The sequence below is a fragment of the Syngnathus leptorhynchus genome, chromosome 9, assembly GCF_054491065.1.
Source record: "Syngnathus leptorhynchus isolate UIUO chromosome 9, UIUO_Slep, whole genome shotgun sequence".
Taxonomy (NCBI): domain Eukaryota; kingdom Metazoa; phylum Chordata; class Actinopteri; order Syngnathiformes; family Syngnathidae; genus Syngnathus; species Syngnathus leptorhynchus.
Genome location: NC_141203.1, coordinates 2,565,292 through 2,590,724, shown reverse-complemented (window position 1 = coordinate 2,590,724; position 25,433 = coordinate 2,565,292). Strand labels below are relative to the sequence as shown.

The window sequence follows — 25,433 nt, the reverse complement described above, 5'->3', positions numbered from 1 at the left end:
ATTAAAGGCCTTCGTCAATATATCTTGAATGAAGACATCAGAGTTTATAGTTACCAGCTGTAGGTATTGGGGGCAGCTTAGTGTTGTTGCGTTGGCCCTGTAGGGGCTGTGGTGCTGAATTGACCCACGGGCAGGAGTCTCTCACCATCTTCAGCTTTTCTTTCTTGATAGTCTCCATTTTGATGGTAACTGTGCCACAATGACTCACTGCTTTCCTCAGCTGAAGTCCCATTCCTGTCTGTTGTCCCCCAGCAGGAACAGTAGAGTCAACCAAGGGACACTCATCTTGTGCACTCAGGTCCCCAAAGCTGCCCCCACTGTGCATGGCCATCTCTACCCCACTGTCGTTGTTGTTGGTGCTGCTGAGAGGTGATGGCTGACTGCTACATGATGAGTGACCACCAGGACTGGACTGATACATCTAGTGAGGGACACCAAGCAACAAATGGACATAAATAAATAATACAAGCAAAGATGTAACCCAAATGGAAAATCGAGGTAGTTTGGTCATACACACGAGGCATGGAATAGAGTAGATGGAAACATGTAATAAGCACTCATGCATTAACAAAATTAGCTTTAATATATAATTATTAACTTTCAGTTAGCATGATAAGTGTTTGTTATTGTAACAAATGCTGTGTTTTATATTGTTGAAAAATAAAGTGATCTCAACACAAGTCGTTGTATGTTTAAGCTTTTACATTACAGCAGCGAGACCTGATATATAATAACAAATACACACACACACACACACACACACACACACACACACACACACACACACACACACACACACACACACACACACACACACACACACACACACACACACACACACACACACACACACACACACACCGTTATTTTCTGTGTGTGTATTGTGTATAATATTATGTTATTACTATAATTAATAACAATTATAATATTATATTATTATAATACAATATTATTATTGTGTGTACACACCGTAATTTTCGGACTATAAGTCGCTCCGGAGTATAAGTCGCACCAGCCATAAAATGCACAATAAAGTGAAAAAAAAACATATTAAGTCGCTCCGGAGTATAAGTCGCACTTTTGGGGCATATTTATTTGTCAAAATCCAACACCAAGGACAGACATGAACGAGCAACAACAGGCTAAACGATAGGTATGCTAACGTGACATAAACACAAACGAAGAGCTGAGAACGGGCCTGACGTAACATTCAGAGTTATTCTAATAGCTATTACATAAATAACACGTTTATAACACCATCTGTGTGACTCCAATTCATTAAATCAATCGATCATCCTTTATGTAAACAATGCCGCGTACGGGCACCGTCGGACTCGTGATTTGCATTTCTAATTACTCCACAGACCCATATAACGATGTATAAAGTATATTTCAAATAACTATCATATTACAACAATATTATCAAACCATCTGTGTCACTCCAAATCATTAAATCCATCGATCAAATTCCTCGTCCTTTGTCAGCAAAGCCGCGCGTGCGCCCTGACGTCAGCCTCATTGTTATTCCACAGATCTAGTATAGAACTATATTGTAGCGTTAACAAAGTACAAGCAAAGACGTGGGTTTGGTAAACGGCTCTTTATTTAACAAAACAAGAGTTCAACGAGCCAACAACTATTGAACCTCCAGCCACGGAGGTGGAAGAGAGCTCCATAAATAGGACCGGGTGTGCGTAAAAGCCATGTCCGAGGCACATCCACCGTCCCCGGACAGCCACCCGGCCGAGCGCCGGCCCCCGACTTCCATCCACGGAGGTGAAAGACAGCTCCGTAGAGTATGACCGGGCGTGCATAAAAGCAATGTCCGAGCCCTATCCACCGACCCTGGACAGCAACCTGGCCGAGCGCCGGCCCTCAACTTCCATCCACGGAGGTGAAAGAGAGCTCCCGTCGAGAAGGACCGGGCGTGTGTAAAAGCCATAATAGTTTTTCAAACCTTCTGTGTCACTCCAAATCATTAAATCCTTCAAACTCTTCGTCCTCCGTGTCACTTACAAAGCCGCTATTGATGCCGGTAGTACGTGGGGCCTTTCGTCATCTTCGTCATCCCGTGATCGAATCTTTGTCCTTTATGTCAACAACCGCCGCGCGCCACTGACGTCACTTGAAATTCAAATTACAGCAATTCCTTGCTCCGTCCGTCCGTCTCTGTCTGTTTGTCTATTGATCTATCTATCTAGATTCTCGTGGACCAATTCAGGATGAGGGAACTGCAGTGGATTACCCTCCTCGAAGACACTGCCAGTACAAACGAGGCTATATATATATATATATATATATATATATATATATATATATATATATATATATATATATATATATATATATATATATATATAAAATAAATAATAATAAATAAAATATATAATAAAAATATAATATATATAATATATAATATATGTGCTGCGGTTGCGCGATTGGACCAAATTAAGCTCCCTGCGCACTGAGGTCCACTTAAATTTTGGAAAGTCCATGAGGACTTTCAAAATATTTTCAAAATTTTGGCGACCGCTCTATCATAATAATGAGACCACCGCGGTGCAGTCGGCGGCGCGCTACAGTTGCGCGTTCGGCGGTGCACTGCAGTTGCGCGATTGGACAAAATTAAGCTCCCTGCGCACTGAGGTCCACTTAAATTTTGGAAAGGACTTTAAAAATATCTAAATTTCAGCGACGGCTCTGTCACAATAATGCGACCAGCGCGGTGCAGTTGTGCGATCGGCGACGCGCTACAGTTGCGCGTTCGGCGGTGCGCTGCAGTTGCGCGATCGGACAAAAATGCGCAACTGAAAAAATGCTTTAAAAAGGCGTTATTTTCGCTTGGAATAGATTCAAATTGTTTCCATTATTTTTAAAGGGAAAACATCATTCGCAATTCGAACAATTCACTTCTCGAACAGTCTTCTTGAACAGATTGTGGTCGAAAACCGAGGCTCCACTGTATTGTCATAATCAAAATTTTGTGATTACTACTTTATGCATAAAATGTAACAGTTTAATAAATTTGCCAGACTAATTCAAATGCAACAAGACAGATGCAGTGTGACATGAAGAGGCATAAACTCTTGTTGGTTGAGTCATGAGACAGAGAAAACGGAATGCTCACCTCAGTGCAGACTATCCATTATGGAGATTTTAAGGGAAAGAGAAAAGCACATTCAAGCAAAAAACTGAAAATGTGACTTAAGCATGCAGGCAACTGTCGGTCAAATATCTAACCACAGTGTCAGTGGTGTCAGTGTTAGTAAATGTGGAAACAAAGGGACACAAGTCATGCCAATAACAGTATTCAATCAAATAACAAGAATGGCAATTGCAACTTGAAGTGCACAATCATGACTCACAATGGAATTCTCAGTCTTGATTGATTTGACTTGTAGACGGTCTTCCATGCTTCTCATGGTGCCTTTGGCATCGGTCCTTTCATCCACACTTCCTGTGCCATTTTTAGAATGGAACTCATTCTCGCCATTGTCTTTGGGAGGTTGAAGTCCTCGAGGAGCGTCACTTCGCTGTTTCTTGGTGACATGAGCCTCCGGTCCGTGAACAGTCTTAACATGCTTCCTGAGAGAGCTGGGGTCTGTGTAGCGCTTGGTACAACCCGCAATTTTACATACATATGGTTTCTGTTGAAAGGGATTAAACACAATTTGTTTAAATAGAGTTACAATTCAACATCACACAGATGGGACAGACAAGCAGACATTATGTTTGACATGAATCATAACATTAACACTTTTATCAAGAAAAGACAAATCTTTAGATCTAGAGGTGTTGCCAATGCACGATTGTACCGTATATGTGAAAGCTGTATTCCACACAAAGCTGGTTGACAACTTCACATACCTCATTAGAATGTGTACGATTCTGGTGCTTGGCTCGGTCTGAAGCATTTGAGAAAGCCTTGTTGCAGCCTTCATGCTCACACACATAGGGCTTCTCCCCAGTGTGAGACCGAAGGTGGGTCTTGAGATTTTCTAGACGGGAGTAAGCTTTTGTGCAGCCCTCAAACTGCAAATAGACAGAAAGCCACAGTGTGAAATGGTGAGAAAAAATGCCACAGGGATCTATCCACCCATTCCCTACACCAGGGGTTGGCAATTACTTTTGGACGCGGGCCAAAAATAATTCAGACAATTGCTTTTTTTGGGGGGGTCTCTACTATTTAAATTATTATATTATATTAAAATAAACATCATCTTACTTTTAAAATGCATTTAATTTAATTCCATTTGAACAGACCTTGTTATGTTGTTAATTTAACGAAATATAGACTATTTTTTACCTTGCCCACTGGAGGAGGGAGACAGGACACTTTGTTTTTTTTTTGCATAAGATTACGCGCACTCGCGTGTCAATACCGTTCCGACCTGTGCGTCATGGATAACTGAAACAGGATGTTCCACCTGTTGTCACTAAGGACTATCATACCTCAATAAATGTTTCAAATTTGATGGGTTTGTTGTATGGCATACAACAATCCCATCAAATGTATGCCCTTTTTTTCTTTAAAAAAATATGGGGTTGAAAAAAAATGTTTTTTAATTTTTTTTTTTTAATACATTATTAACGTCATCTCGCGGGCCAGACAGAATAGATGGCGGGGCAAAATTGGCCCGCTGTCCCTTATTTGCTGACCACTGCCCTACACCGTTTAAGATCAGGGGATGTTTGAGAATAATTGTCAATTTTTTGTATATGTGAAGCCCTTTGAGACTTGCCTGTGATTTAGGGCTATATATGTTAATAAACTTGACTTGAAGGTCAAGGAGTGCAGGACGCTATTTCAGCTGGCAGACTACACCCTGAACTGGTTGCCAGTCAGTTAGAGGGAACATATCTAGAGACAAGCATTCAGACTCACATTCATACCATCATTGAGTGGGAACTGAATCCATGTTTCCTGCATAATTGCACTACCCACAATTATTACAAATGTTTAACTCTTTTTTTTTTTTCATTTTTCTTCGTCTGGTTTGGTGTTGGACTTTATCAAATAAATTTCCCCCAAAAATGCGATTTATACGCCAGTGCGACTTATATATGTCTTTTTCCTCTTTATTATGCATTTTATGGCTGGTGTGACTTGTACTCCGAATATGTGTACACGCGTACAATAATAGGTCAACATAAACATATATACGTGAGTATCTAGCTGCAAAAAAAATCTTCATTTCAACAAGACAACCTTCAATTTTCTATCCAAATACCCAAGGAAAATATATATTTTTTAATATGCTTAATTTTTTTTTTTATTCAAATGGTAAAAAACTAAGTCAAGAGACAATTTAATTACAAGCGATTTCCATCCCAGCACAAACAGAAAAACAAAAGATGTCCATGTTTTTGCATTTTTAGCTTCAACTCTCTTTATAGCTTCTGCACCCTGTTTGATCAGACAAATCCCTGGACTGTTTTTTTTCTCCTCAATCGTCATTTCTTAGAAGACATGAGGAAACTAGAGCGTGTAATGCCTCCTCAACGTCGACACCTCTGAAATCGTAATTGCCACGCACAAGTAGTATGGGAGGGTAAGACTGCTAGGCACTAATTTCTTGTTGAAAATGTCACAAATAAAATGATGCAAAGGAATGGGTGTCTGTTACAACATTACTTACTTGGTGTAACCTGTCGGTGGATTAGGAAGGTTTTCTGCTTTTACTGTCCAGTCGTGACCAAATGATATGTGGTTGGGAGGTGTAAATAGAGGGTCGTGGTTATGAAGAACTGTAATTACATTTTGTGAGTGGAGACTAAAGGTAAGTTTTCCTCAATCGGTAACTGTCGAAATATTGTTAATTGGTTATGACGATTCCAGCCTGTACTGAGTCTCCAATTGTGTACGAGAATGAGCATCGTGGATGCGAATTACAATTTTCTGGCCGCAGGTGGGAGTAGCGATTAGAAACTCAGAAACAGTGGATTGCAGCTTCAATACCAAAGACGACCCTTATATTCAGTTTTATTTTATCAATAAGCTAATAGTGAGGATTTTGAGACGATAGAATGTTACTAGTTACTTATCTTGTGTATCTCAATGTTCTGTTGTACTTACTGTGCATTTATGGGGCTTCTCGCCCGTGTGTCTCCTCATGTGGACCACCAGCATATACTGGGCCTTGAAGGGCTTTTGCTCTCGTGAACACTCCACCCACCGACACACAAACTCCTTCTTTTCACCATGGATGTGGTCATTGTTGATGTGCTGAAGAAACAACTCGTTACATTGAGGCACATGTGCGCTACAGGGGTACAGAGCTATTGCTTGGTGACAAAAATTAGTCCGCAAATTCTTGTCTTTTCCTTCAAGCACAAGCACAGTAATGACACACTTTGTGAGTAACCATGCCATAAATAATGTCTGGCAGCCATTGTGCGTCTGTCAACAGTAATGAAAAAACAAACAAACAAAAAAAAAAACCTATAAAAACAATGTCTGTTCTTACAGTCTGTCCTCAGGCTTGTAGGTTTGTATATAGAAATGGAGACTTCCTTTGTAAAGGATTTGATACCAGTTTGTGGGGGGGGGGCACTTATACTCAGGAGCGACTTAGATGTGTTTTTTGTCAAAAATTTTAAAAATTCAAAAATCCGCGAAAAACGAACCGCGATGTAGCAAGGGAATACTGTCATTTGAACTGCAAGTGACATCACCCGTGCCGCGTGGGGGTTGTTTACATAAGAGACAAAGGATTTGATCACGGGATGACGAAGATGACGAAGGGCCCCACGTACTACCGGCATCATTAATGGCTTTGTTTGTAAGTGACACGTAGGACAAAGAGTTTGAAGGATTTAATGATTTGGAGTGACACGGAAGGTTTGAAAAACTATTATGGCTTTTACGCACGCCCGGTCCTTCTCGACTGGAGCTCTCTTTCACTTTCGTGGATGAAAGTCGGGGGCCAGCGCTTGGCCGGGTGGCTGTCCGGGGACGGTGGATGGGGCTCGGACATGGCTTTTACGCACGCCCGGTCATACTCTACGGAGCTGTCTTTTACCTCCGTGGATGGAAGGCAGGGGCCGGCGCTCGGCCGGGTGGCTGTCCGGGGACGGTGGACGGGGCTCGGACATGGCTTTTATGCACACCCGGTCCTATTTTTGGAGCGCTCTTCCACCTCCGTGGCTGGATGTTCAGTAGTTGTTGGCTCGTTGAACTCTTGTTTTGTTAAATAAAGAGCCGTTTACCAGACCCACATCTTTCTTGGTATTTTGTTAACGCTACAACATAGTTATGTACTAGATTGCTGCAGCCCACGCGCGGCGTTGTTGACATGAAGAACGAGGAATTTGATCGATGGATTTAATGATTTGGAGTGACACAGATAGTTTGATAATGTTGTTGTAATATGAGTTATTTAAAATATACTATATATACGGTTATATGGGTCTGTGGTATAATTAGAAATGCAATTTGCAATGGGTCCGACGTCAGCATATGCGGCACATAGGCAGCATTATTTACATAAAACACGATCGATAGATTTAATGAATTGGAGCAACACATGGTTTGATAATATTGTTACTATATGATATTTAAAATATACTTTATATATCATTATATGGGTCTGTGAAATAATTAGAAATGCATATCATGACGAATCGGAGGGCGAGTGTACTCTGCATTGTTTACCTAATAGATGATCGATGGATTTAATGATATGGAGTGATACAGATGGTTTGATAATGTTGTTGTAATATGATAGTTATTCGAAATATACTTTATATATCGTTATATGGATCTGTGGTATAATTAGAAATGCAAACAAATAAACAAATAGTCCGACGTCAGCATATGCGGCGCATATGCGTACTGCAGCATTGTTTACATAAAACACATCGATGGATTTAATAAATTGGAGTGACACAGATGGTTTGATAAACATGTTATTTATGTAATACTTACTTGAATAACTCTGAATGTTACGTCAGGCCCGTTCTCAGCTCCTTGTTTGTGTATATGTTACGTTAGCATACCGTATCGTTTAGTCTGTTGTTGCTGGTTCATGTCTGTTTTCGGTGTTGGATTTTGACAAATACATTCGCCCTAAAAGTGCGACTTATACTCCGGAGCGACTTATATGTTTTTTTTCACTTTATTGTGCATTTTATGGCTGGTGCGACTTATACTCTGGAGCAACTAATAGTCCGAAAATTACGGTAACTTGTTTTGCATACAAAGAAATATTCAAAAACTTGGATTCCATGTACTGCTAACAAATAACTGCGCCCTGGAAGGAATCACCATTTCCTGAGGAGACACTGCTGGCAATGCTCTAATTGTCGCTTCTTTAACAAGCTAAAACTGCTGAGTAGTGGGCAGTTCTGCGTTCTATTTGGAGTGGAGGAAGAGGAGTGGAAACAAGTGTGTAATCTAACAGAGACCTTTATTTTCAGGCAGCACACCACATCTTTTATTTTGGGGCTCTTCTGACCAGATTATTTTGGTTAAGCAGAAGCCAATGCTTACAGGTGCACTTGAACACCCCAAGTGCTTTAAAAGATATGGTCAAGAATTGAAGGGGGGGGGTAAATCCCAATTGCGATCAAAACTTTGGAAAATTGATCAAATTTGTGATCTTATTTAAACTTGAGGAATCAGTTGCATCAATAGTTGGGTCAAAGATTCTTGACTGGTGGAGATTAAAGCCCACTCCTTCAAATTTCTTTCAATCTGCAATTCTTACATGCCTTCTTGACTAGAGCTCTGAGGTAACTGACATCAATCGGAAATTGGAACGAGTGTTGAAATGTCCTGGAAAGGCGGCAGTTTTCTAAACGCCAGAGTTGCTGGCATGACGATGGATTTATGCGTGGCCCTCTGGGATTCAGGAGAAGGGGCTGTTGCTCAGAGAGGTCAGGGGTCAGGCAGCTGAGGGAGTGAGGCTCAGGGGCACACAGCTGTAAGGCTTGTCACAAATTTGGCGAGAGCAGGAAGCCTGATTAACGCTGAGCGTGTCGACAGGAAAAGATCAGTGGCTAAATTATAGTGACTGGATAATTTTGTGATCAGACACAATCACATCAATTTAACAAGTGGCAGAAAAGTTATGTAAACCTTTATCTCAAATGAACTTAACCACACCAAACAAAATGCTGAGGCTGATGAAATTGAGTTGCGCTCATGTCATCAGTATGTCTTTTATATATCCACTCTGCAGTATGAATGCTGCTGGAAATACTGAATTTCCCCCAGGGGGTCAATAATCCCTCCCTCTCTCTCCATCCATCCATCCATCCATCCATCCATCCATCCATCCATCCATCCATCCATCCATCCATCCATCCATCCAGCCAGCCATCCAGCCATCCAGCCATCCAGCCATCCATTGGTCTCGATACATAACCAAAATCAATGCATTTTACTGCGCATCAAATGCACATTAAATAAATAACAGCAGCATTTTACTGCATATTAATTAAATAACAGAATATTGACCGTCGGTAAGACTAAATGCAAACTCACATGTACAAGTTGGTCTTGGGTATCATACTCCTTGGTACAACCGTCCCAGTGACAGTTGGTCTCATATATGGCCTCAGGTTCCTGTTTGCACTCATCTTTATCAAGCTCCTCACTCATTTCCAGCATTCCTCCACCATGGTCCTTCCGACAAAGAGACAAAACTTAGTCATTCATTGCAATGTGTAGTTAGTTATCTTCTGGTTAATCAACCATCAATCGTGATTGGTTGATTTTCATGGAAAAGTAAGTGATTGGCAGTCAGTCAATGCCTTTAATTCCCGGAAAAAAAAAATCATTCAATTGCAGCTCGTACTTTGCAGCCTATGTGCTGTGTAATATCCTCTTCCCATCCGTGAAACTGTGCGGGCGAACGACAAACCATAAAAAAACATGCACGCATCAAAATTTGTCCCTATTTTCTGACGTTACAGACGAAACCAGTAAGTGAATCATAATACCATAATTTAAGTCACGGTTTTTGTCACAGTTTGGGTGGGGGGGGGGGGGGGCGACTTATACTCGGGAGCGACTTATGTGATTTTTTTCATAAATTTTCAAAATTCAAAAATCTGCGATGTAGTGAAACCGCGATAAACAAAACGTGATGTAGCAAGGGATTACTGTCATTTGAACTGCAAGTGACGTCACCCTTGCCGCGCGGCGGTTGTTTACATAAACGACAAAGGATTCGATCACGGGATGACGAAGATGACGAAGGGCCCCACGTTTAAAGGATTTAATGATTTGGAGTGGCACAAGGTTTGAAAAACGTATTTATGTGATAGTTATTTGATATATTTTATTTCGTGTAGCAACTTGTATATGTTTTTATCGTTACAGTTCAGTAGTTGTTTGCTTGTTGCACTCTTGTTTTGTTAAATGAAGAGCCTTTTACCAAACCCACGTCTTTCCTGGTACTTTGTTAATGCTACAATATAGTTATATACTAGATCTGTGCGGCGCGCGCGTGGCGTTGTTCACATAATAATCAGGCGAGCAAGTGCTCCTCCCGCCATCATGACCACATTCTACCGTGGGATCGTTGAGAGCGTCCTCTCCAGTTGTATCGATGTGTGGGGTGGTGGCTGCTCTGAGTACAACATGAAGGCCCTGCAGCGCATAGTGAACACTGCGAGTAAAATCATTGGGGCTCCACTCCCTTCCCTGAAGGACGTTTACGCCTCCCATCTCACCCGCGATTGTGTGTGATGTGAGTCACCCCGCTCACTCTTTGTTTGAACTTCTGCCCTCTGGGAAGAGGTACAGATGCCTGCGCTCCCGCACCACCAGACTCAAAAACAGCTTCATACTCCAAGCTGTCAGGATCCTGAATTCCCCCCCCCCTCGGCTGCATGACGTCCTGTTCTTTTGCGCTATGGTCTGGCTGTCTGCTATTAGCACGCTTGTTCCATTTTTGTTGCTCTTATTTGTCTATTTATTTATTTATTTATTTATTTATTTATTTATTTATTGATTGTTTATTTATTTGGGTTATTTGCTTATTACCTATTCGTTGCTCTTGTCTGTTCGTTTTTATTCTTTGTGCTATTTGATTGTAAGTGTTGTGTACTGTGTCTATTCACCGTGGCACGGTGGGAAACGTAATTTCGATCTCTGTGTGTCTTGACGTGAAGAAATTGACAATAAAGCGGACTTTGACTTTGATAAAGAACGAGAAATTTGATCGACGGATTTAATGATTTGGAGTGACACAGATGGTTTGATAATATTGTTGTAATATGATAGTTATTTGAAATATACTTTATATATTGTTGTATGGGTCTGTGGAATAATTAGAAATGCAACTTACAATGGGTCCAACGTCAGCATATGCGGCATTGTTTACATAAAGCACGATCGATGGATTTAATGAATTGAAGTGACACAGATGGTTTGATAAACGTGTTATTTATGTAATACTTAAGACGTTTATCAAACCATCTGTGTCACTCCAATTCATTAAAAAGCCTCATTTCCTTCCATCTTTCACGAGCGTGCGGGTGTCCGGAGTTGCCGCAGCCGCGCTTTGAGCTGCTCCTGCTTGGCACGCGAGTATTTATGCAATACTTACTTGAATAACTCTGAATGTTACGTCAGGCCCGTTCTCAGCTCCTCGTTTGTGTATATGTCACGTTAGCATACCGTATCATTTAGCCTCTTGTTGCTGGTTCATGTCTGTTTTTGGCGTTGGATTTTGACAAATAAATTTGCCCCAAAAGTGCGATTTATACTCCGGTGCGATTTATAGTCCGGAGTGACTTACAGTCCAAAAATTAAGGTGAAAAAAAAAAAAAATATATATATATATATATATATATATATATATATATATATATATAAAATATATCAAAATACAGTAGAGATATAAATGTATATATGTGTGTGTGTGTGTGTGAATGTGTGTATATATATATATATATATATATATATATATATATATATATATATATATATATTTTATACACACACAATAATAATATTATATTATCATAATATAATATTATAATTGTTATTAATTATAATAATAACATAATATTATACACAATACACACACACACCGAAAATTAAAAAAATGTGTGTATATATATATAGATATATAACTATATGTGTGTGTGTGTGTGTGTGTGTATATATATATATATATATATATATATATATATATATATATACACTGTGTGCTGTGTTCAACATGATCAAAACCTATTAAGAAAATATGTATATATACAGTGGAGCCTCTGTTTCGTCAGATATCCTAAGCAATGAAATCTCGAATTTTTTGTTCGAAAACCGAATTGTTCAAGAACTGTGTGTGTGTTCAACATGATCAAAACCTATTTGGAAGAAATAGACTTTCTTCCAGCTCAAGACAGAGTTGGGCATTTCACCAAAGAAACATCGGAGAGAGGTGAGTATTAGACGGTCTCATCGACTGCCAGTTCTCAACACAAATGTATTGTCCGTCTTGCAGTACCATCACTTTTGCTGTGACATCAGGCGAATCACAGCTGTGCATGAAGAGCTTTAAGCGGCCTCACCGGCAGCTGAACATGGCTCGCAGCGCTTGATCTTTTTACCCTATGTTCTCTTCTCGCTCCCTGCTTTCCCCTCTCTCATATTGGTCGAATCACAACCAAGAACAAAACACATAAGCGGCCGAGCCCTGGTCACGCCACAGTTTTCTTTTTTCATCTATCTGAATCTCTTGTTTCCTGCTTTCACATATGCTATGTTGGCTAACTCACACCCATAAATGTGGCACATAAGTGGTCTCACAGCGGCGGAGCCTTTGACAATTTAAGTTCTGTTTTTTCCAAACAAATATAAAATGGTGTGATTTTATTTTTTCTATTGCTCCACAAAGGTTCACAATGTACTTTGGATTTCCTCACCAGAGAGGTTGGTGAGATGGGCAGAGGTCCTTCGACTTCCATTTTAACCTTTGTCCTTTTGGAGTTCAATGGGTTGACTGTGCTGCTCACAGCTGGATCTCCACTGGCATTCTGAAGGACAGATATGACCGACATTGTCACACAGTCACAGGCAAAGTACATTTACAATCTATGAGAAGCGGAAGTCATAAGCCAGACCATAGCCAGCTCAAGCCACAGGGAAATATGAACGAAAAGGTTATTACTCTGAGAGGGAATACAAATAATGAGAGGGCTTTGATCTGTGGACAAATTCTATACTTGACAAAAAGACAAAGAAACACATGGCTTCTTAATTTTCTAATGGAGTTTAAAAAAGGTTTATTAAAAGTAAACCATCTTGTAAATGTGTATCTGAGTGGGCAGGCTCTGAATCCCACCCCCAGATAAGCATTAAAATCTGTACACATTTCAGCATTCCCATGGGTACTGTTGGCATTTGCAAGAAGACGGAATTTCCCATTGTTGAAAATGAGTTGGGGCCAGCTACACTTTTAATATATGTTGGAAAATGATTCACCGAGGGGGAAGTTTACACGAGGAGTCTCTCTAATGTAAACAGTGGGCTGATAAAACGAGACAGAAAACAGTCGGAAGGCAGACTAATGGAACTGCAAGGGTGTTTTGTACATATTTCAATCCTGAGACATCATTAAAGAAATAAAATAAATAAATAAAATTAAACATTTTGGCCAATGCTGAACAAGAATTTTTTTTCCCTGTACTGTATCGTTAAAAATTAAAAAATGTGACCACCGACAACAAGGAACAAGGACAGCGGCATAAAGTGAGACTCAATGTGTCACATCTCCGCTACGCTCTTGCCCTGCTGGCCGGCTGACGCGCACTCGTGCTGGTCCGCAAGGGGGCGCATCGCCAATATGGAACCGCACGTGCTACTCAGCGCTGATCAATGCCACCTGTTCCCTTGTTTCCGGCGACTTGTATTTAAACCCCACACTCCCGTCAGTATGGACTGGTTCGTCTTCCTTGATTCGCGCATGCCTGTCACCTATTTCAGCTATGCTACCTGATTCCTGGTTTCTTGATTCGCTGAGTAGCAAAAGCCGTTTTTTTTCTGATCTGCTCTGGACTCTGGCTCGACCTTCTGCCTGTCACTGACCATGAGCTTGCTATGTCCCTATCTGCATCGACGCGCTCACTGACTGACTCGTCATCTTGCCTCGTACTCCTGCTCTGCTGGCATTTCAGGCCTCCTTTTCCCCTTTTCCAAAATAAAGAGCCCGTGTTGCACTTGGTTGTCCTGCCTTTTTCGTGACACCATGTTCGTATTATGTTCTTATATAGACAATAACTAATCAATATTTAAGTTGCAGGATGCAATGTGCAGCAATATTGAATCACATTTTGCAAATATGTGTCAAAAGACTTATCACGGTATGTTGGGATATTCAGGGAAGTGTGAGCAGGCGCATTGTCATGGCAAATATACCACAAGTAATCCTGCCATTATTATTGCCACGTGGGCTCAGGAACACTTCAGAAAACCATTTTTGGTTAACACGGTTTATTGCTTCGTCTATAAATGCAAGTTAAAACTACAAACTATGCAAAGCAAAAGCCATGTATGAATAACACCCAAAACGGCTACCGGCTTCTCTGGGTCCAAGCTGAACTGAGCTGAACTGATGCAAAGTGTAAACGTGTGCAGTCGTTTGACGGGTTCATATTAGATTTCAGAAATCATGTCAATCTACTCCTTCTGTCTAAAGAGGAAAATAATTCTGTCTACAAGACGTCAACAATTTGTGTCCTCAGTTTCCAAATGGTTATTGAGTGCTCCTAAAACAAAATGAAAAAGACAAAATGATGATTTACAACAGTGTTAAAAATGCCCAGTCGAAGCCTGTTGCAGACATTCAATTCAAAATGAGTCAATATTTGCAAAAATAAAATATAGTTCTGTTTGAACATTAACTATCTTATCTTTGTGACGCATTCAATATAATATAGGTTGAAAAGGATTTGCAAATTGCATTCTGTTTTTAATTTACAATTGACATAACATCTTATTTACATTTGGCTTGTTATATCTTTTGTGACATCTGTCTGAAAACCTTTTGGACACATTATGGATAATTCATTCATTCATTCATTCATTCACAAGATCATAATTCACATTTACATTTTTTAGGGTAGCTTCCTCACTTGAAAACTTTAGTTAAAATACTCCAGGTGACAAATGATCATTTTTGGTGTCAGTAAAATTTTTATATGTACAGTGATCCCTCATTTATCACGGGAGATGCATTCCAGAACCACCCGTGTAAACGAAAATCCGCAAGGTAGAAACGGTATATATATTTAGGAATTTTAACACATTGTATTAAAATCTAACACGTAGTGTTTCTAGTTAGCCGCTAGGAAGCATGGGTGTGATGCTAGTCAATTAGAAGAGTCGTGCCAAGAAATGCAAAGTATCCACCTGCAGAATTACCACTTTACACTAATCTGGGGACATCATGCATAGCAAAACCAAAGTGAGTCACGGTTGCGCATGAATCTTCTGTTCCATTGTGGTCCAGGACACAATATTAAAGCTTTTTAGGCACTCTCCAATACTTTTACACTCAATCAACGTTTCCCATTCCCTTAATAACCACACTGTTCTGTGCATGTATTGTACTTCATAATAAATAAAAGAACAAACACGTGATATTGTCACGTGCCTCAACTCCTTCACCGGTTGGTACTTATTTCCTCGCACACAGCTGGCTGCCGCCTCCTGTGCTTGAACTCAGTCACGTCCACAGTGACGCACAATACTCAGAGGCAGGCCCCTCGCTATCAGCGCGTATTAAAAACGCCGTTCTCCCGTCACTTTTAAACCTGCAAAGTAGCGCATTTGCGAAAGGTGAAGCACGAAGTGGCGAGGGATCACTGTACATATGATGAAGTCCTGGCACTGAGTAAAAGATAGAACTGAGTTTCGATTAACAACAAAAACTAGAATTGGCAATTTCTGGAGAAATTGCGTGTGAAGGCGAAGGCACTTCACACTCGAAATTCGACTCGAAATAATGATTAAATGAAATAAAAATGGTAAATTAATGATTAAATAAAATAAAAATGGTAAACTAGAATTGGCAATTTCTGGAGAAATTGCGTGTGAAGGCGAAGGCACTTCACACTATTGTGGGACTCGAAATGATGATTAAATGACATAAAAATGGTAAATTGATAATGCTGATTAAATAAAAATGGTAATTTAATGATGATGATGAAAATAATTATTAAAATGTGTTAAAATTGAATGAATGAAAAATTAATGAATAAAAAAATTAGAGCCAACCGGGATTCGAACTCGCTCGCGGAAGTGGCTCGTGGTCAGAGGACCATTGTATTCTTACTGAGCTAAACAGCGACTTAATGTTCCTGCGGTGGAATGATGCTATTAAACAAGAAATAAAAATGGTGAATTCCGTTAAAACGGTAAAATGATGTTTTTAACTTAAAATTAAATGAATAACTAAATGAATTAATGATGATGATGAAAATAATTATTAAAGTGATGTGTTAAAATTGAATGAATGAAAAAAAAATATTGGTCAACCGGGATTCGAACTCGCACGGGAACAGCGCTCGTGCTCTAAATTCCAGTCTCTTCTTACTGAGCTAAACAGCGGCTTAGTGTTGCTGTGGTGGAATGATGATATTAAACAAGAAATAAAAAAGGTAAATGCCGTTAAAACGGTAAAATGATGTTTTTAACTTAAAATTAAATGAATAACTAAATGAATGAATGGAAAATAAATAAATAAAAAATAAAAGAGTTAAGGAAATAAATCATGAAAAAAGTTGTCAGATGTCAAAATTTGAACTCACTCCTGAACGTCGCTCGTGTCTAATGCGCCATTAAGAATGAATGGGGGATTTTAAGGCACAAATTTGCTAATTATGCAAAAACGGTAAATGTTATGAACAAATGAAATACTAGCAGTCATGCCGTGAATTTTTGGAACGTGTGAAAGTTGGAATGGGGTGAATCGGTTAAAGCATGTGGGAGTAGTTAGGTGTCAAAAAAGTGGGAGGAATAAATTGTTTAATAATAACTAGAATTGGCAATTTCTGGAGAAATTGCGTGTGAAGGCGAAGGCACTTCACACTATTGTGGGACTCGAAATGATGATTAAATGACAAAAAAATGGTAAATTGATGATGATTAAATAAAATAAAAACGGTAAATTAATGATGATGATGAAAATAATTATTAAAGTGATGTGTTAAAATTGAATGAATGAAAAAAAAAAAATATTGGTCAAGCGGGATTCGAACTCGCACGGGAACAGCGCTCGTGCTCCAAATTGCAGTCTCTTCTTACTGAGCTAAACAGCAGCTAAGTGTTGCCGTGGTGGAATGATGATATTAAACGAGAAATAAAAATGGTACATGCCGTTAAAACGGTAAAATTATGTTTTTTACTTAAAATTAAATGAATAACGAAATGAATGATGAAAATAATTATTAAAATGTGTTAAAATTGAATGAATGAAAAATTAATGAAAAAAATTTTATCACCAACCGGGATCGAACTCACTCGTGGAAGTGACTTGTGTTCCAAACATCATTGTAGTCTTACTGAGCTAAACAGCGACATGGTGTTAATGCGGTGGAATGATGGTATTAAACGAGAAATAAAAACGGTGAATGCCGTTAAAACGGTAAAATGATGTTTTTAACTTAAAATTAAATGAATAACTAAATGAATGAATGGAAAATAAATAAATAAAAAATAAAAGAGTTAAATAAACGAGTTAAGGAAAGAAATCATGAAAAAAGTTGTCAGATGTCAAAATTCGAACTAGGAACGTCGCTCGTGTCTAATGCGCCATTAAGAATGAATGGGGGATTTTAAGGCACAAATTTGCTAATTATGCAAAAACGGTAAATGTTATGAACAAATGAAATACTAGCAGTCATGCCGTGAATTTTTGGAACGTGTGAAAGTTGGAATGGAGTGAATCGGTTAAAGCATGTGGGAGTAGTTAAGTGTCAAAAAAGTGGGAGGAATAAAGTAGGATAATAATAAGAAGAAAAATAAAGTAGAATAACAATAGTGTGAAGGCCTTCGCCTTCACACTAATAAGAAGAAAAATAAAGTAGAATAACAATAGTGTGAAGGCCTTCGCCTTCACACTAATTAATGATGATGATGAAAATAATTATTAAAATGTGTTAAAATTGAATGAATGAAAAATTAATGAATAAAAAAATTAAGGCCAAGCGGGATTCGAACGCCCTCGTGGAAGTAGCTCGTGTTCAGAGCGCCATTGTCTTCTTACTGAGCTAAACACTGATTTAGTGCTATTCTGGTGGAATGATGCTATTAAACGAGAAATAAAAATGGTACATGCCGTTAAAACAGTAAAATGATGTTTTTAACTTAAAATTAAATGAATAACTAAATGAATGATGAAAATAATTATTAAAATTGAATGAATGAAAAATTAATGAATAAAAAAATTATCACCAACCGGGATCGAACTCCCTCGCGGAAGTGGCTTGTGTTCCAAACATCATTGTATTCTTACTGAGCTAAACAGCGACTTAGTGTTGGTGCGGTGGAATGATGGTATTAAACAAGAAATAAAAATGGTGAATGCCGTTAAAACGGTAAAATGATGTTTTTAACTTAAAATTAAATGAATAACTAAATGAATGAATGAAAAATAAATAAATAAAAAATAAAAGAGTTAAATAAACGAGTTAAGGAAAGAAATCATGAAAAAAGTTGTCAGATGTCAAAATTTGAACTCACTCCTGAACGTCGCTCGTGTCTAATGCGCCATTAAGAATGAATGGGGGATTTTAAGGCACAAATTTGCTAATTATGCAAAAACGGTAAATGTTATGAACAAATGAAATACTAGCAGTCATGCCGTGAATTTTTGGAACGTGTGAAAGTTGGAATGGGGTGAATCGGTTAAAGCATGTGGGAGTAGTTAGGTGTCAAAAAAGTGGGAGGAATAAAGTAGGATAATAACTAGAATTGGCAATTTCTGGAGAAATTGCGTGTGAAGGCGAAGGCACTTCACACTATTGTGGGACTCAAAATGATGATTAAATGACATACAAATGGTAAATTGATGATTAAATAAAATAAAAATGGCACGGCATTGATGATGATGATGAAAATAATTATTAAAATGTGTTAAAATTGAATGAATGAAAAATTAAAGAATAAAAAAATTATCGCCAACCGGGATCGAACTCCCTCGCGGAAGTGGCTCGTGTTCCAAACGCCATTGTATTCTTACTGAGCTAAACAGCGACTTGTTGTTGCTGCGGTGAAATGATGGTATTAAACAAGAAATAAAAATGGTGAATGCCGTTAAAACGGTAAAATGATGTTTTTAACTTAAAATTAAATGAATAACTAAATGAATGAATGGAAAATAAATAAATAAAAAATAAAAGAGTTAAATAAACGAGTTAAGGAAAGAAATCATGAAAAAAGTTGTCAGATGTCAAAATTTGAACTCACTCCTGAACGTCGCTCGTGTCTAATGCGCCATTAAGAATGAATGGGGGATTTTAAGGCACAAATTTGCTAATTATGCAAAAACGGTAAATGTTATGAACAAATGAAATACTAGCAGTCATGCCGTGAATTTTTGGAACGTGTGAAAGTTGGAATGGGGTGAATCGGTTAAAGCATGTGGGAGTAGTTAAGTGTCAAAAAAGTGGGAGGAATAAAGTAGGATAATAATAACTAGAATTGGCAATTTCTGGAGAAATTGCGTGTGAAGGCGAAGGCACTTCACACTATTGTGGGACTCGAAATGATGATTAAATGACATAAAATTGGTAAATTGATGATTAAATAAAATAAAAATGTTAAATTAATGATGATGATGAAAATAATTATTAAAGTGATGTGTTAAAATTGAATGAATGAAAAAAAAATATTGGTCAAGCCGGATTCGAACTCGCACGGGAACAGCGCTCGTGCTTCAAATTCCAGTCTCTTCTTACTGAGCTAAACAGCGGCTTAGTGTTGCTGTGGTGGAATGATGATATTAAACGAGAAATAAAAATGGTACATGCCGTTAAAACGGTAAAATGATGTTTTTAACTTAAAATTAAATGAAAAACTAAATGAATGATGAAAATAATTGTTAAAATGTGTTAAAATTGAATGAATGAAGAATTAATGAATAAAAAAATTATGGCCAACCGGGACTCGAACTCGCTCGCGGACGTGGCTCGTGTTCTTAGGATCATTGTCTTCTTACTGAGCTAAACAGCGGCTTAGTGTTGCTGCGGTGGAATGGTGATATTAAACAAGAAATAAAAACGGTAAATGCCGTTAAAACGGTAAAATGATGTTTTTAACTTAAATTAAATGAATAACTAAATGAATGAATGGAAAATAAATAAATAAAAAATAAAAGAGTTAAATAAACGAGTTAAGGAAAGAAATCATGAAAAAAGTTGTCAGATGTCAAAATTTGAACTCACTCCTGAACGTCGCTCGTGTCTAATGTGCCATTAAGAATGAATGGGGGATTTTAAGGCACAAATTTGCTAATTATGCAAAAACGGTAAATGTTATGAACAAATAAAATACTAGCAGTCATGCCGTGAATTTTTGGAACGTGTGAAAGTTGGAATGGAGTGAATCGGTTAAAGCATGTGGGAGTAGTTAGGTGTCAAAAAAGTGGGAGGAATAAATTGTTTAATAATAATAAGAAGAAAAATAAAGTAGAATAACAATAGTGTGAAGGCCTTCGCCTTCACACTAATAAGAAAAATAAAGTAGAATAACAATAGTGTGAAGGCCTTCGCCTTCACACTAATAATAATAAGAAAAATAAAGTAGAACTAGAATTGGCAATTTCTGGAGAAATTGCGTGTGAAGGCGAAGGCACTTCACACTATTGTGGGACTCGAAATGATGATTAAATGACATAAAAATGGTAAATTGATAATGCTGATTAAATAAAAATAAAAATGGTAATTTAATGATGATGAAGAAAATAATTATTAAAATGTGTTAAAATTGAATGAATGAAAAATTAATGAATAAAAAAATTAGAGCCAACCGGGATTCGAACTCGCTCGCGGAAGTGGCTCGTGGTCAGATGACCATTGTATTCTTACTGAGCTAAACAGCGACTTAATGTTCCTGCGGTGGAATGATGCTATTAAACAAGAAATAAAAATGGTGAATTCCGTTAAAACAGTAAAATGATGTTTTTAACTTAAAATTAAATGAATAACTAAATGAATTAATGATGATGATGAAAATAATTATTAAAGTGATGTGTTAAAATTGAATGAATGAAAAAAAAATATTGGTCAAGCGGGATTCGAACTCGCACGGGAACAGCGGTCGTGTTCCAAATTCCAGTCTCTTCTTACTGAGCTAAACAGCGGCTTAGTGTTGCTGTGGTGGAATGATGATATTAAACAAGAAATAAAAAAGGTAAATGCCGTTAAAACGGTAAAATGATGTTTTTAACTTAAAATTAAATGAATAACTAAATGAATGAATGGAAAATAAATAAATAAAAAATAAAAGAGTTAAATAAACGAGTTAAGGAAAGAAATCATGAAAAAAGTTGTCAGATGTCAAAATTTGAACTTACTCCTGAACGTCGCTCGTGTCTAATGCGCCATTAAGAATGAATGGGGGATTTTAAGGCACAAATTTGCTAATTATGCAAAAACGGTAAATGTTATGAACAAATGAAATACTAGCAGTCATGCCGTGAATTTTTGGAACGTGTGAAAGTTGGAATGGGGTGAATCGGTTAAAGCATGTGGGAGTAGTTAGGTGTCAAAAAAGTGGGAGGAATAAAGTAGGATAATAATAAGAAGAAAAATAAAGTAGAACTAGAATTGGCAATTTCTGGAGAAATTGCGTGTGAAGGCGAAGGCACTTCACACTATTGTGGGACTCAAAATGATGATTAAATGACATACAAATGGTAAATTGATGATTAAATAAAATAAAAATGGCACGGCATTGATGATGATGATGAAAATAATTATTAAAATGTGTTAAAATTGAATGAATGAAAAATTAATGAATAAAAAAATTATCGCCAACCGGGATCGAACTCGCTCGCGGAAGTGGCTCGTGTTCAAAGCGCCATTGTCTTCTTACTGAGCTAAACAGCGACTTAGTGCTGCACTGGTGGAATGATGCTATTAAACGAGAAATAAAAATGGTACATGCCGTTAAAACGGTAAAATGATGTTTTTAACTTAAAATTAAATGAATAACTAAATGAATGATGAAAATAATTATTAAAATGTGTTAAAATTGAATGAATGAAAAATTAATGAATAAAAAAATTATGGCCAAGCGGGACTCGAACTCGCTCGCGCACGTGGCTCGTATTCAAAGGACCATTGTCTTCTTACTGAGCTAAACAGCGGCTTAGTGTTGCTGCGGTGGAATGATGATATTAAACAAGAAATAAAAATGGTAAATGCCGTTAAAACGGTAAAATGATGTTTTTAACTTAAAATTAAATGAATAACTAAATGAATGAATGGAAAATAAATAAATAAAAAATAAAAGAGTTAAATAAACGAGTTAAGGAAATAAATCATGAAAAAAGTTGTCTGATGTCAAAATTTGAACTCACTCCTGAACGTCGCTCGTGTCTAATGCGCCATTAAGAATGAATGGGGGATTTTAAGGCACAAATTTGCTAATTATGCAAAAACGGTAAATGTTATGAACAAATAAAATACTAGCAATTATGCCGTGAATTTTTGGAACGTGTGAAAGTTGGAATGGGGTGAATATGTTAAAGCATGTGGGAGTAGTTAGGTGTCAAAAAAGTGGGAGGAATAAATTGTTTAATAATAATAATAAGAAGAAAAATAAAGTAGAATAACAATAGTGTGAAGGCCTTCGCCTTCACACTAATAACAATAGTGTGAAGGCCTTCGCCTTCACACTAATAACAATAGTGTGAAGGCCTTCGCCTTCACACTAATGAGACTGATCATTCAAGCCTTAACTTGTGAAGAAATTGACAATAAAGCGGACTTTGACTTTGAAATTCAACTTGATCGTTTTTTCATCCCACCATTGGTATAGTGGCTCCACCCTTATTTCAATGTGTTGGTTGAATGAAAAAACAAAACAATGACTGCGTTAACAGAGAGAAGAAATAGCTCATATAAAATGTTAAATTCATTGACAGTGAAAATATGTCTTACACAACCTCAGCGTTTTGAATATCTTTGAATGTCTGAGTTTGATGTTAAGGCATGGTTGTTTATTCTCTAATTTGAGAACAGTGAGACCAATAAATATCTCTCAAGGAGGCATGAGAAGATATCCAGCAACACCATTTGGTCAAACACTCAGGTTTATCGCTCAGACCATCTCACCTTATTAGCTTCTGATGTAGTGTTGTTATGAGAAGCGGACATAGGCGGAGTGACCAGGGAATGCTGGCGGGCAGAGAACGAGGATGGTGGCGGTTGAATGAGAGGGGGGGTGTGGCCAAAGGCATTCAGACCTCTCTGTTGCGACAACAACTGCTGATACGCCACTGGGTTAATGGGATGAGGGAAGCTGAATGAAGGGCTGGAATAGAAAGAAAAAAAAGGCTATTACATCACAGGATAGACAAACACTTTGGTGTCTATATACACACAAAAGTCAGTTCCTAAAAAATAGGACGCTCTTGGCCGATGAGTATAACTTTACCTGATCAAGGAATGCTGTACAGTTCTCTGTAGAGTATATGTTATTGATATATGACAGCTTCTTCATACCTGATTCCTCCAACTGAAAGGTGTCCATAGGAGCTGCTGGCAGCCGAACTAGAACGGGAGTTGTTGATGTAGGCAACCAAGGAGTTGGGTGAGGTACGGATCATGGTCTGCAGGTCAATGCTGGCATCTGATAGCGGAGAGATGGATAGTGCCCTTTTCCTGCTCAGTCGGGGTGTCATCCGAGGACTGGAGAAACGCGAAACTGTACACATACCAAAAAGGCAAGTGTTGTAGTTTTACCATTTTTGCATGCTAAATCACCAGAATGATGTCAAATGGTTGAGTGAATATTTTAGCAAATTTCCATACATTAATCCTCATTGTCAATTAAATGTAGCAAAAGCCACCATTTACTTTGAATATAAAAGTCCCCAAGTATTCTCATGGAGGTCACATCTATGCTAGGCTACTCTATCTCTTGCATCTCTTACTTGCACAAACAGCTCCCCTGTTTAACATTTGCATCCTCTTATGCGTAATGAATTCCCACCAATCATTCTCAGTAATTACCATGATAACAATCACGTTCAAACCACTCCACTCGGGCAAGTTAAATGGAGGCAATTTAAACAAATTGATCTCAGAACACCATTATAAAGAACAAGCCTGAGTCAGACAGATTGGGCACATAGCCAGCTGCTGAATTCAATTGTTATCGTGATTTTATCTTATACTCGTAGTAAAAAGCAGAAGGAAATAATGTGACTACTTCCTCATAAACTTGAATAAAATGTTTACTTTTACACACACACACACTAATCGACCCTCACTCTTGCTCATTTATCTACTTTAAATGATTGAGGCATAACAACAATTTTTTCCAGAGACAAAACCCCTTGTATGAAGTTGACAGTAGCCGATTTATTGTGTGAGGGGATACAAAGCAGGACACCTTGTTTGAGCGCACGTGTAATTAGGTTTTACAACAGACATTATCAGAGGTGCGAGAGGCAGGACGATCTTAATGACCATATCAAAAGTCACCTCAGTACATGAGGCAACCTGACATAACACTGTTTCTACACATCAGCTCCGGTCAATACGTACTAATGACTGAGTGTTGCCGGTGGCTCTCACAACACTTGCAGCCAAATGAATCCTGGCATCATAATTGCTGTGCCAGACCCCATAGCCATAAACCAGGGTCTTACTCTCCAAACTATTATGTTTAGAGGTGCTTGTCGTAAAGTACAAGCATATGCACTGAGTTAAAAGGCCCATGGAACGCAACAGGGGGGTAATAGTAAAAAAACAAAGAAATGGAACTGAAAAGACTGAGATGTATTTTAAAAGCAACAATGCCTGACAGATGTCGTTTCGTTATGGTAAAAATATGGCAACATTCTCAAATTTCAAAAGGATTTATGAAATCAGGCAAGCTAAATTGTATGAGGGCTCGTGTGTGTGGAACTCTTTCTTATGCATACAGCTGCGATGATTTGTATTTTGGTTTTGTTTCAATTCCAAGCTGTGTAGCATTGCCAAGAATTTATTGGCTGATATGTGTATTAATAATTACTTTTATAAATCAGGAAATGGGACTCGCAGTCTAACCCTCCCCTGGTGCCTGCCTTGCCTGTCTGGGCGGTTTGCCCAAATCAAACCACCTTTACATGCGATTCACTCTCAACAACTTGTAATGGCTACAGTAAACAAGTCATGTGCTTCTTTTCATCCCTAACACATAAAAAGGCTAGTTTTGCCATGGTCGAACTTATTTTACATGAAATAAATTGTCACTCTTTGCCAAT

The 25,433-nt window shown here is 38.2% G+C and overlaps 1 protein-coding gene across 5 annotated transcripts in view; it reads right to left on the bottom strand.

The window, feature by feature from the left end:
* gli2a (GLI family zinc finger 2a) overlaps positions 1 to 25,433 on the bottom strand; it is a 91,859-nt gene that overhangs the window by 3,416 nt on the left and 63,010 nt on the right. For all 5 annotated transcript variants that reach the window (XM_085919877.1, XM_085919879.1, XM_085919878.1 and 2 more), the window contains 8 exons: positions 23,683 to 23,884; positions 23,293 to 23,491; positions 12,877 to 12,987; positions 9,488 to 9,628; positions 6,077 to 6,226; positions 3,868 to 4,032; positions 3,366 to 3,647; positions 55 to 421 (listed from right to left, as the gene is read on the bottom strand). In XM_085919877.1, the coding sequence (XP_085776003.1) occupies positions 55 to 421; positions 3,366 to 3,647; positions 3,868 to 4,032; positions 6,077 to 6,226; positions 9,488 to 9,628; positions 12,877 to 12,987; positions 23,293 to 23,491; positions 23,683 to 23,884 (1,617 nt within the window). The remainder of the gene's footprint in view (positions 1 to 54; positions 422 to 3,365; positions 3,648 to 3,867; positions 4,033 to 6,076; positions 6,227 to 9,487; positions 9,629 to 12,876; positions 12,988 to 23,292; positions 23,492 to 23,682; positions 23,885 to 25,433) is intronic.